This window comes from Diabrotica undecimpunctata, chromosome 8, assembly GCF_040954645.1.
Source record: "Diabrotica undecimpunctata isolate CICGRU chromosome 8, icDiaUnde3, whole genome shotgun sequence".
NCBI classification, from domain to species: domain Eukaryota; kingdom Metazoa; phylum Arthropoda; class Insecta; order Coleoptera; family Chrysomelidae; genus Diabrotica; species Diabrotica undecimpunctata.
In genome coordinates, this window is record NC_092810.1 from 11,916,593 (window position 1) to 11,929,909 (window position 13,317).

A 13,317-nucleotide genomic window follows, 5' to 3' on the forward strand; every position below is an offset into this window, starting at 1 on the left:
GCATTGGGAGTATTAATGTCGAACATAAATGAAAACATCCATGATAGATCATTTTCGTATATGACATAAATCAGTCAGTTTCGGTCGCTCTTTTGGCATTCTGTTGTAGTATACTGATCTGTTTAAAGTAATTTTGTTCCATTATTATGACCTCAAAGAATTCGATTTTTTAATAATATCATACCAGTCTGATGAGGAATATATTAATGGAGTATATTTTTCATGGTGTTTTTCTATGAGAGCAAAGTCTCGATCTGATTGTAAGTGCGTGTGACCGCCAACCAGGAAGTGATGGGTAATTTTTTTTTAAATTTCCTTTCTTTAACCATTATCAACCACAAGGCCGTTATCGTCCAATTTTTATTTTGTTCCGGACAGTTGTCAGTAAACAACACCAGTTTATCAATGCCTGACTTATTAGATAAAAACTTTAAAACAGCTTTTCCAATTTTATTCACTACCTCTTTTAGTTGTGTCTTCCGTCCATACAAACATGTGCCCCTTTTTAGAACCACAGTCATGTATAGCAACATTATAAAACCATACCTTTCTGCAGTAAAAAGCTACTCCTGTAGTCAGTTTCGGTACTGGTAGAGCCTGTTGTAAATTAAATGTTACAACTAATTTTTTATCATTGGTTTTTGAATCAGAATTTTCCGTTTTTAGCAAGTCCTGTATTACTTTTGCCCGCGAACATTTAAATTTGTCGTCAAAGAAGCTGTTAATTCGTCATTACTCTCAGATTTTGCTGCTTCTATTCAGCGTTTCATCACATGTTTTGCAGGTGTCGGATTTTGGCAACTTAAAACCTCTATTAAAACTTGATAATTATATAAATGTAATCGCCTTTTTTCAGTAATTTAGCTTCCATTATAAAACAATTAAAGACGAACGGACTGAGATAGTACTAGAACAGGAAAAGTTCAACATCGGCCCAGACATAACAGAAGAGGTATTAGAGGCGATAAAGCGAACAAAGAACAACAAGGCAACAGGTCCTGACGAAATACCTGTAGACATAATACGGTTAATAGAAGAACAGCAAATTGGAATATTGGTCGACTTATTCAATTCAATATACAGTACATGAATCATTCCAGAGATTGGCTGGAACTTTAAGGAGTCATAGGCTCAAAATATTTTTAAAAATTTTACACTGGAGAATACACAACAAACTTGAGCAGGATATAAGTGAAACACAATTTGGATTTAGAAATTTAGTGAACGAGGGAAGATCTGTTTGCTGTGAATGTATTTGTGCAAAGGTGCATGGATGTTAATCAGCCAGTATATATGTGTTTCTTGGATTACAACAAAGCCTTCGATAAGGTTAGACATAACCGTCTTATCGAATTACTTGAAAAGAAAAACTTAGATATGAGAGACATCGGGATCATTAGCGCAATCTATTATAATCAGATCGCTGTGATAAAAGAGAACAAACAGTCTTTTCAAATGAAATACAGATTGAGAGGGGCGTCAAGCAGGACTGTGTCTTGTCTCCTACTTTGTTTAATTTGTATTCAGAGGAAATAATCCAGGAAGCACTAGAAGAACTAACTATGGGAATAAAAGTAAATGGCCGACCAATCAATAATATACGGTTTGCCGACGACACTATTTTATTAGCGGAATGTCTTGAGGATTTACAACAAATGGTTGACAGAGTGGTAGAAGTCAGTGAAGAAAACGGACTGTCCATAAATACAAAAAAGACACAATTTATGATAATTACAAAAGCCCAACAGCGCCAAGAAAACATAACAATACATGGAGAAAAAATTAAAAAAGTTGAAAAATATAAATATCTGGGTACAATAATTACCGAAAATAATGAGTACACAGGAGAGATTAAGGCAAGAATAGGACAGGCAAGAAATTCTTTCAACAAACTGAACAAGTACTCTGCAGCAGGGACATTTCAATTTCTTTAAAGATAAGACTTCTGAGATGCTACGTGTTCTCCGTATTATTTTATGGGTTGGAGGCTTGGACATTAAAGAAAGATGTTTCGGACAGATTAGAAGCCTTCGAGTTATGGGCCTACAGAAGGATATTAAAAATAAGTTGGGTGGATAGAGTTACGAATGTCGAGGTGTTGAGAAGAATGGGAAAAGATGAAGAGGTTTTAAATACAATTAAAGTCAGAAAACTGCAATATCTGGGACATGTCATGAGGGGCAAGCGTTATAACTTGTTGAAATTAATAATGCAAGGAAGAATACAGGGTAGAAGGAGTCGCGGAAGAAAATGCATCTCCTGGTTAAACAATTTTAGAGCTTGGTTTAACTGCACTTCTGCTGACCTCTTTAGAGCAGCGGTATCGAAAGTGCGAATTGCCATGATGGTTGCCAACCTTCTTAGAGGAGATAACATATAAAGAAGAAGAAGAAGATAAATCGATTAAAATTTTATAGATGCACTTTGTATTTGCAGCACATTCCTTCATTCATTTTCTTTAATTTATGTTTTAATATCAGCTCATATTGTTAAAGTGTTTTAAACTAATCCCATTATATAAAATGACAGTTAATTACTCTTGAAATAGGTGTAAATACGTTCTAATTACTAATATAACACCGAAACCCAATTAAAGTGTTTATAACTCATACATTTATTACTTACCTCTTGTAAAGTTCTACTAAACCTTGCTTGAAAATCGAAGCGAAACTTGGGAATCTTGACATTAATGAGACGTTGATCCATCAAATACAACAAACTTTTTAAGTTATTTATGTTTATTTGCTTAATTAAACTTGGCAAGCCACCCTTCGAGTTTGGTAATACTATAAACATGGAGTAGCGCCCTCCCTAAAAGGTAAACAAAGTGTATTAAACTATCAACTATTGAATTAACTATTAAAATAATATAAACTAAATTTTAAAGTGTAATTAGTAAAATAGGGGAAATAATGGTAGTAGTGAGTCTATATTTATTTTTATTGTCCAACTTGCATAATATTTGAGAAGGTGTAGACAATTTAAATATTCGATAAAGTTTCCAAGCAAAGTGCACTATTGTTACAATAAATTCTGACCCTAAACTGTAAATATTGAATATGACTAATTCTGTTTTGTTGTAGAAATTTCGGCGTTTGTTTACCAGAAGCCTCTAGACCCGAATTATGATGAGTCATCCATCTCGAGGGTTTCAAGCAGTTGAAAAACTAGTTTTAGCCGTTGACCGCCTTCTAGTTTACTCGATGGCATTCCCGTTATTCTTGTCACCACCACCAACAGTGTTCGAGTAAATTCGAGTCTGCTATAAGGAATTCCGGAACTAACGGAGGTTTATATAAAAGAGAAATTTTATATGGAGGGTCAGTTAAATCTGAAGACACGCGCCCGCGATTTAATTGTCACGTTCGCCTTTAAATAAATTATGTATTATTGAGTAGTTAAATAAATTAATTTAAGTTATCGTGCTTTTTAATAAATTAAAATAAGAACCTTTTAATAAAGACATTATAAATTGAATAAAGACAAAAGACAGCAGTTAAATAAATATCATTTCACTATATTGTGGAATGTGAATCATTATCAACGGCGAGACGGTTTATTACTTTTATTGAGCAATTATTTTTGCAACTATATTAAGTGACATAGAAATCCGAACACCCAGTTTAAATGATTTCATTTCAATAAAATTTAGTGTAATTTATTTATCTTACTGAAAAAAACAAGTAATAAAGTTTTTAGCTTTATCAGTTGGAGATTCCGGTTTTTATACTTTTTGTTTTTAAATTCACTAACAATCTAAAAATGAATATTTCAGCCGCAGTAAAGATCCAAATTTGGCGGACCGTGATTCTTGACATTCTTTACGATTGGTTACGATGCCTAGAGTACGGAGACCTGTACGATTTCGTCAACTTCGTAAGTTTGATAGGGGCCGTATAATGGGACTTCGGGAAGCTGGACTTTCTTTTCGGGAAGTTGCAGTTAGAGTGCAAAGAAGTGTAGACACCGTGGTTAGGTGTTGTCAGGCATGGCTTCAAGAAGGCCGTATGCAAAAAGCAAGGGGCACTGGATGCCGCCGTAGAACAACAGACCGTGAAGATCGCCGCGAAGATTATTGGCCTTAAGAGACCGTTTCCCCACTACCAGCTCCATTGCAAATGCATGGTTTGCAGAACACGGAAGACCTATTGGCATGCGAAGTGTTTACCGACGAATGAGAAGTTTTGGCCTGTTTTCATACCGACCACACTGGGTCCTCCCTTTAACTCCAGAACATCGCCTTCAGTGGTGCAGAGAACGGTCACTCTGGAATCAGGAATGGAACAGTATTGTCTTTAGTGACGAGTCTCGATTTTGTTTAGGCATGCACAATGGTCGAGCGAGGGTTAGAAGGCGACGTGGTGAAAGGAGGAATCCACAGTTTTTGTTGAAAGACATGTTCATCACACTGTTGGAGTTATGATTTGGAGTGCTATAGCTTATGGTTCCAGGTCACCTTTAATCTTCATCAGAGGTAACATGAACGCGCAGCGTTATATCCAAGAAGTTCTAGAACCCCATCTTTTACCCTATCTTGACACCCTGGCAAATCCAACTTTCCAACAAGATAATGCCCGACCACGTGTTGCAAGAGTCACAATAGACTTCTTTCAACATAATGATGTCACACTGTTAGCATGGCCACCAAGATCTCCCGACTTATCCCCAATTGAGCACGTGTGTGATATGGTGGGTAGGAGATTGCTCAATTTGCAACGTCCTCCTCAGACTCCACAAGCACTTCGAGAGGAGTTGGTGGTTGCCTGGAATGAGATACCACAAGAGGACATTGACCACCTGATCAGAAGCATGCCTAGGAGCGTTGGAGAATGCGTAACATATCGGGGTGCATCCACACATTATTACAGATAAAAAGGCTTTAAAGCAATGCAATCATTTTGAAATTTTAATCATTTACTTATTATGCTTCATTAAGTACTTATACAAAATTTTATTAAAATAAACTCATTTAATCTGTGTGTTCGGATTTCTATGTCACTTAGTATATTAAACCATAGTACGAGAAGCAGGATTAACATTTTTATAGCCAAATATTTATTATTGAGTAGGTAGGAACACCGTTGGAGTGCCTTGGATTAGATTGGATAGTCCTATCAGGGAAAGTGAATCAATGCCTGCCCGCCACAGATTCCAGGGACTTTTTGACCCGGGAAGCTAGCACCTGGTAAGGCTCCCTTGTCCAGGGTCACGAATGAAGTCCAGAATCAGTACGGCGAAGATGACGGAGTTGGCAACCATTGATTTTAGGGATAGTATTAGATCATACTACGACTTATAATGGAAGGAAAAGTGGAAGGAAGAAGAGGTCCAGGAAGAAGAAAATGCTCCTGGTTGAAGAATGTAAGATTTCCACAATTCCACAATTTCCACAGATATTTTAATGAACATTAGAAGATTTTATCCATATCCTATTATTCAGATTCATTATTTCATATTTTAATATAGTATTTTGTTCAAGGCCATTATATTTTTACTCTATGTAAAGCAAGGTCACGCTACATCCGATTGGATGTGTTTTTTTTTCATCTACTATAATTATCTTTTTGCTCCGGTTTCTTATGCTGAAAGAAACTTTCCTCACTTCTTCTTTGATTTCTTTTTATCAATGTTGGGACTAGAAGTAACGGGGAATTGTTTTCAGCCACCTCCCATGGAATTATAAACTTCCCTCAGAACATCCGAGGGAGAGTACCACTTCAACTCTATAAGAACCAGGGTCATTGGGACAAGCCAGGGGGTATTGTCTACTCCACCCTCATTTTTTCTCCAGCCTGCACCTAGAGGTAGGGCAGGACAGTAACCATCGGAACTAAGCCAATTAGCACCAGCTCCGTGCTTATTTCGGACCTCAAGGAGGACTTCGCTGGGACACCGAAGCCATTCGGGAGTATCCTTCCAGACAACTGTTTCACCTAGGAGGACAGTTGGTTTTTGCTTCAGAACTATATATATATATATCTTGTTTCACCAGTCATAGGTTTTTTTTATAACATGTATATATATATATATATATATATATATTAATTAATATAACTCCCCTTGGTGTAAGGTATCGGTAAGTTTAAGCTCAAATTCTACCCAGAGATTATCTTCCATTGTTTTTTTGTATTAACCATTTATTTCATTATTAACTTTAATTATTTCATTATTTGTTTACTTAACTAATTTTTTTATATTTCATCTTGCGTTATTAACTCTGGTTATTATCCCTTCAGGATAATAGACCGTTTCAATTGTTTATATTTGAATTTAGAGGTGTTTAACAATATTGTTGGTCATATTGTAGGTTAGTATAATATATTTACTTGGCTATACGTTCTTCCAACGTTAGCATTATTTTGTTTAGGGTTGTTTTTTAACCTAGATGTAGGTTGTACACTCTATATCAGAGTTATTCTGTGTAGTTTTCAACTTTTTGTTATAGTTGTTTTCAACATTTCTGTTAAAATATTATATTGTGAAATTTTCATATACTTTTTGGTAACTTAGAGATTGTCAAAATCTAAGAAGTTATATTTAATAAACTTAATATTATATTTAATAAACTTTAATTAATATTAGCAGTATACGATACCTGGAAGAGTGACCGTTACTCTTTTTAGAGTAGTATCCCTCTTCTGGCGCCCTCAATTTGTTTTCTTTGTTAATTTTCATTATATCTATTCATTTTTCATATCTTCTTTTCTATCCATCATACATATTTTCCTGATTTACTGTCTTTAAAAGGCATGCAAATTGGCCGTATCCATCCTTGAGTTTCTAGTGGTCATTCTCTTGCCTACATTGCTAGCCTAGCCACATTCCGTTCAATATTTTTTTCATACTTCTTTACTTAACTGTTATCTATTTTACTTCTATCAATTTTATCCCATATATATATAGACCACTCTTCTTATACATCTCTCCTCTTACACACCCCAGTTTTTTGCTACAGCCGGTACTCACAATTAAAGCTCTCTGAATTAAAAACTCACCAACCCGCCTTGCTAGCTTGGTATTTTAAGGCAAATACCTCCCAACAAAATGTTAGACTTTAAAACAAAAAGCGATGTACCCCAGGTGAGTATAGTGAGACATCGAAATTCTCAATAGTAGGGGGGGGGGGGTCGAGGGACAAAAAACTAACGACGCGAAAGACGAAAAACCTTTAACACTCTTTTTCTGTACCGACCATGCCAGGACATTATTAGTGAAGTAAAGCGACATGGAGAAAACCTGACAACACTAAAATCAGGGCATATATTCTACAGTATAGGTAGTAAAACCGAATCAATTGGGGGAGTCGGTTTCTTTATACACAAAAAACTTGCAGATAACACAGTAACTATAAGATGCATATTTACAAGAGTAGCCTATTTAATCATAAAGCTAAATCGGTAAAAAGGTATAAAATAAAGATTATTCAAATATATGCTCCAACAACGAACCATCCGGATGAGCAGATTGAAGAATTCTAATAACGGCAGTGAAAGAAACACCAACGCACTAGACGATTATAGCATAATAATAATCTAAAGCATAATATTATTCAAAATTCTACTGTTTAATTTCATTCAGTAACTAATATTAAAACCTTCAACCAAAGTTTTCCTTTAATAAAGATAATAAAATGTATAAATATTTACCTTATAAGGCAGTCTTAAAATTTTAGCGTCCAATAGCGGAGATTCATGAAAATAAAATTTATCTTCTACAGCCATAAACCGAGCTTGAATGGAAAAGAAATTGTTTCCATCTGGAACGTAAAATTTATCTACAGTCTGGTTGGGAAATTGATATTTCCAAGTCCCTTTAAAATACACAGCGTTGGCTATTACCATTAAAGCGTCTGCAAGATCAGCTGAAAATATATAGTTGTCATTGAGTAACAATAAAAAATGGGTCAGTCGACAAAGTGGGGTGTAAAATACAGTGTGAAACAGTGCAGTAAAATCATTATTTTGTATACATTGTTCTAATAGGTATAATCCTTTTACCCTGTGACGGCCGATATTTATAATTAAGATATGATCCGTGGGCCACAAACAGTGGGGCGTTAATATTTAATTCCCATCGCTTGAAAAATAAAAATATTTAATTTTCTGTATTTTATGTTCAGTAATAATATTGGTTCAGTAAATACAGGAGAGGAAAAAGCCACAGGACTGAACAGTAAAAGTGATAAAGAGGCCTATAAAGCGCTGAACGGTCAAATAAAACGACTCTGCAAAAAGGACAAGAACACACACTTGAACAACATCTGCATGGAAATAGAAGGGCATAAAACCAAAACTGAGACCAGAGACATGTTTAAAAAATAAAGCAGATAACACGTTCCTTTACACCAAACTACCTTGCTATCAAAGATGATAACGGAACTCTACTCACTTCTAAAAAAGATATTTTACACAGATGGAAAGAATACTGTGGACGACTGATGATGGAGGAAAGCACAGACGCCCCATCATAACAAGAAGATGCCAGTTTTGTGACGGAACCTGACGTACTCAAAAGTAAAGTTGAAGCAGCAATTATGAGGCAAAAAAGTCAGAAAGCTGCCGGTCCAGATAACATACCTATTGAAATGATTTGGGCCCTAGATGACGTTGGAGTGGATATAATACATCAAATTTGTCAAAGAGTGTGGGAGACAGGTAAATGGCCTAAAGATTGGACACAATCACTATATATTCCCATACATAAAAAGGGAGCGAAAGATTTATGTAGCAAATAATTGCTCTAATTGCGCATTGCAGTAAGATACTCTTACACATAATTCTCGAGAGGATAAAGCCCTTTTTACTACCTAACATTGCGAAGGCACAAGCAGGTGTCGTCCCCGGACGTGGTACTAGAGAACAAATTTTAAACGTACGGCAGATTGTAGAAAAATCCAGAGAATTCAACATCACAACATATTTGTGCTTCATAGATTATAGTAAAGCTTTCGATTTGGTCAACTGGAGTAAAATGTGGCAGGTTTTGTCTGAAATGGGAGTCCGCAATCATCTGATACTGCTAATTAAAAGCCTGTACAATAACAATTATGCCAGAGTTAGAATAAATGGGGAACTAACCGATAGTTTCAGGGTCACAAAGGGCGTGAGACAAGGCTGCATACTAAGCCCAATTCTATTTAACATCTATGGTGAATGAATAATGCGGAAAGCTACTGAGGACTGGAACAGTGGCATCACCATTGGCGGGAAGAAGATTTGCAACTTGAGATATGCAGATGATACTACTATCCTCGCTAGTTCTGAAGCTGAATTGATTCACCTGCTACAACGGATAGAAGACGTAAGCTTAACGATGGGCCTTAAAATAAACCGAGATAAAACGAAAATCATGATAATTGACAGAGCTAACAACAATCAAAATCATCTGGTCATGATAAACAATATCGCTGTTGTAGATAAATTTGTGTATCTGGGCTCATTAATAACCAACAAAGGAGGCTGTACTGAAGAAATAAAGCGGCGGTCAGCAATCGCAAAAAGCGCTATGGCAAAATTAACAAAAATTTGGAAAAGCCATGAAATAACTACCGATACAAAAATGAGACTAGTAAGAAGTCTAGTTTTTTCCAGTTTTTACTTATGCATCAGAATGCTGGACCCTTACTGAGAAAGACAAAAAGAACATAGATGTATTTGAGATGTACTGCTGGAGACGAATGCTGAGATTACCATGGGTGGCCCGAAGAACAAATGAATCCATACTGGACCAGCTAAACATAAAGAAAAGACTAAGAACACAAATATCAGAACAAATAATAAGCTATTTTGGACAGGTGCTTCGAAGAAATGGTCTTGAAAAACTTACCATCCAGGGAAAAGTAGAAGGCAAAAGAAGTAGAGGTAGATCTCCCACACGATACACGGACCATATTGTTGCTACCATTGGCGTTCTATTGTCAGAATGTGCTAGAATGGCAGAGGATAGAAAAACGTGGAGGAACATTGGGAAATTTAGCTAATAGCTTCATGATATCACGATACCTGCATCAGGTCAACGACTAAGAAGAAGAAGAATAATATTGGATTTTACTGTATCAAAGACAAATAAAATGTATATACAGGGCGTGTTAAACGAAATGGGACGGAATATTTCGAATACTCGAAATTATTTGTCGACATCAAATGTTCACCAATTGGCTCTAAATCACTTCCGAGTTTTCAGCAAAACAAAATGTTTAAACACGTGTAGTATATAAAATATATAGATCGGTTTAACACGTTTTCCTACGTTTTCCGATACCCATCTCCAACTAAGGCGGGTCTTCCTCTTTTTTTCTACCGTGAGGGGTCCATATTAAGACTTGTTTTGGGAGACGTTCTTCAGACATTATCTGTACATGACCGTACCATCTGAGTTGTTGGGTACCAATATCGTCTTCTATTGTATGTTCTACTTTCATAATTTCTCTTATTCTGTTGTTCGTTACTCTTTCTAGTCTAGATTTTTCAGCTGAAAGTCTCCAGGAATCCATTTCCGTTGCCTCAAGTTTTCTCTTGTATCTTTCCTTTAAATGCCATACTACTTCACTACTGTAGGTAATTATACTTTTAATGATTGTATATATCTTTTGCTTGTTATTATTAGAGATTGATTGGTCCCAAAGGATACTATTGAGAAGGGACATTGCTATTCTTGTTTGGTTCTTTTTCTCCTCGATTGTGTCGTCTACGTTGCTTTCTTTTGTGATGATCATACCTAAATATTTATATTTATATAAATTTAAAATATTTATATTTTGTGTTTCGTTGTTGTCTTTAAATTGTGGTCTATGTTCACTTAGGAGTTTCTCAAAATATGGTCCCAGTCATCCATTGTTATTGTTGACACTATGTCTCTCTTCTTATCTTGTAAATATTTTAAGACTCTCCAACTTTCTGTGCTTCTTCGTCCTCCTAGATGTGAATTTATCCTGTAACACTTGTGTTGCCATGCTTAATTTTTCTTCCGACATTCATTCATTCATCATTTTCATACTTTAGCTTCAGACTCCTTGTAGATTATTTTTGATATTGGTCCTCTTATATGAATTTAAAAAGCATTATCCACGATCATCTTGAGTCAATAGCCCAAATTTGGATTAATTAAAAAACCGAATAAGAGAAGTCTCCAATTCTGTTACAGCAGAAACTCTTACATCTGTCTGCAGAAGTTTTGAAGACAGATTGGGATTGGTCAAATATTTGAATCATTTCTGTAGGGCAGAAAGAATTATTCTTATTTTATTAGTAATTAATTTTTTATTTTTAATAAGGAGTATATATTTTTTTTTGTCTTTGTAAAGAAATGCGTTTTATTTTTAATTCGACCACAAAAAATTGTTCACATTATTAAAAACCGATACAAATGCACCGCCTATAAAGGTCAGTGTATTTTTATCAAGTTTATGTTATAAAGAAATGAACCGGGTATACGTAAGCCAAACAAAATCGGCGGACAGAGACGAATATCCATTGCGTTGTTATGTGTTACTAATGATTTTCGTTTTCTCGTTTTTTTGTCTAGGAGTCTAAGGTGTCGAAGGGGATCGAAGAATTACAATTACCTTAAACGATGCAATATGCCGATTTTAGCGCTATGTAGTTTGCAATATCTATTCCGAAATTTTACATTAAGAAAACATATAAAAAATGTCTAAAGAAATACAAAGTTTTTTATTGGAATTTAAAAAGTGACAAAGCGTTATAATACCTAATTAGTCAGCAATAAAATTAGCGTACTATGATTTCTTTATGATGAAATAATCAAAGAAAAATTAAGAAGTTAAGTTAAGAATTAGTATTTAAGTTCCACCAGCAGATATTAGAGAAATACGACAAAAGATAATAACCTGTTTTCAAGAACTACAGCAATTATTATTTATTAATACGTTGTATAATCTACAAAAACGCAATGAAGCACTTTTGCGCCACAATGGTGCACATTTTAAATATTTAAATTATGTAATTCACTTTCGGTACTGTCTATTTCGGCGGATACTGTATTTGGCCATACACGGTACATTACAAAAGCTGTTATTGGTACCTGAATCGATGAGTTTATGAATCCTTCCATTTGTAAGTTTTTCTGCCCATGAGTTAATCATATCTGCTGAACCTTTTTTATCAGTAAAATTTGTTAATACAAGGTCAGTTTTAAAGAAGTCTTTTGTAATACTTGCAAATTTCTGCTGCGGTGCTACTGGAATGTCTAGAAAAACTCTTGTTCCCAAATTAAGAGTATATTCTGGAGATTCGGCAACCTAAAAAGATATAAATGTTTAATAAATTTCTAGTTTTTAAAATGACACATAAAACATATTATTAAAAAAATGTAGAAACCATCAAATATTGATTATAAAATGCATTTAAACCTAGAAAGACAGTTTAGATTTAATTTCAATGCATGGCATCTACCATCCGCTTATACGTATTTCAACCTTATTATGGCTTGAACACAAAGACGTCCTGTTGGTCGACCATCTTCTCAGTCCGGGCATCCTGGTACTAGTAGTGTTGGTCAAAAAGCTAAACATCCTGTAGCCGATATCAGATACGACAACTACGACCATTTTCCAATATGGCTAGGTAAATCAGGAGGAAGAAAGAAATGTAAATATTGCAAAGACTCGGTAACCCAATGTGTTTGTCAAAAGTGCGACCTACATTTGTGTTGCTCTAGCTTAAAAAATTGTTTCTATGATTATCATAATAAAAATAATGTACTTTCTTCGTCTGTTGTTTTGTTACATATACATTACATTACATATACATTTAACGAAATATTTGCTTTGTTTTATTTAACTTCCTTGTCGTCCTTGGCGACGTTTTACGTTTTTTTTTACCTGGCGAATCAGCCAATAAAGAAATGACATAATTATACAGTGTGTAAAAGCCAAATGGAATAAATTCATTATTTAGGTTACTGTACATATTTATAAAAAATCCCGAAACACGTCAAATTTAAATTATAACTTGACATTCTTTAACGTGAAAATGCAACCCCTACCTTCAACCCCCTTAGAATGACAGGTACAACCCCCAATTTTTAAAATAGGAAGTATAGGCTTGTGATATATCGTTTGAAAGGTCTTTTCATTCTCCATTCAAAAATGTTGTCGCTTATAAGTTTATTAAGATTAATTAAGATAAAATAAATTAAAATCATGTGGTTACCGAAATTCGCTAAAATATACTCAAAACTTATTTCCCGTTTAGGTCTTGATAATGAAAAAGTGAACAAAAACCATAGCAATGTGGTTTTTAGATGGTAACCATTAAACAACTTTAAATAATTTCCATGGCAACGTTATTTTAACAC

The 13,317-nt window shown here is 34.9% G+C and overlaps 1 protein-coding gene across 1 annotated transcript in view; it reads right to left on the reverse strand.

The window, feature by feature from the left end:
* LOC140447192 (serine protease inhibitor 27A-like) overlaps nucleotides 1-13,317 on the reverse strand; it is an 82,148-nt gene that overhangs the window by 19,561 nt on the left and 49,270 nt on the right. Inside the window, exons 4-6 of the mRNA XM_072539704.1 lie at nucleotides 12,043-12,259; nucleotides 7,647-7,861; nucleotides 2,626-2,811 (exon numbers count right to left, since the gene is read on the reverse strand). Of these exons, the coding sequence (XP_072395805.1) occupies nucleotides 2,626-2,811; nucleotides 7,647-7,861; nucleotides 12,043-12,259 (618 nt within the window). The remainder of the gene's footprint in view (nucleotides 1-2,625; nucleotides 2,812-7,646; nucleotides 7,862-12,042; nucleotides 12,260-13,317) is intronic.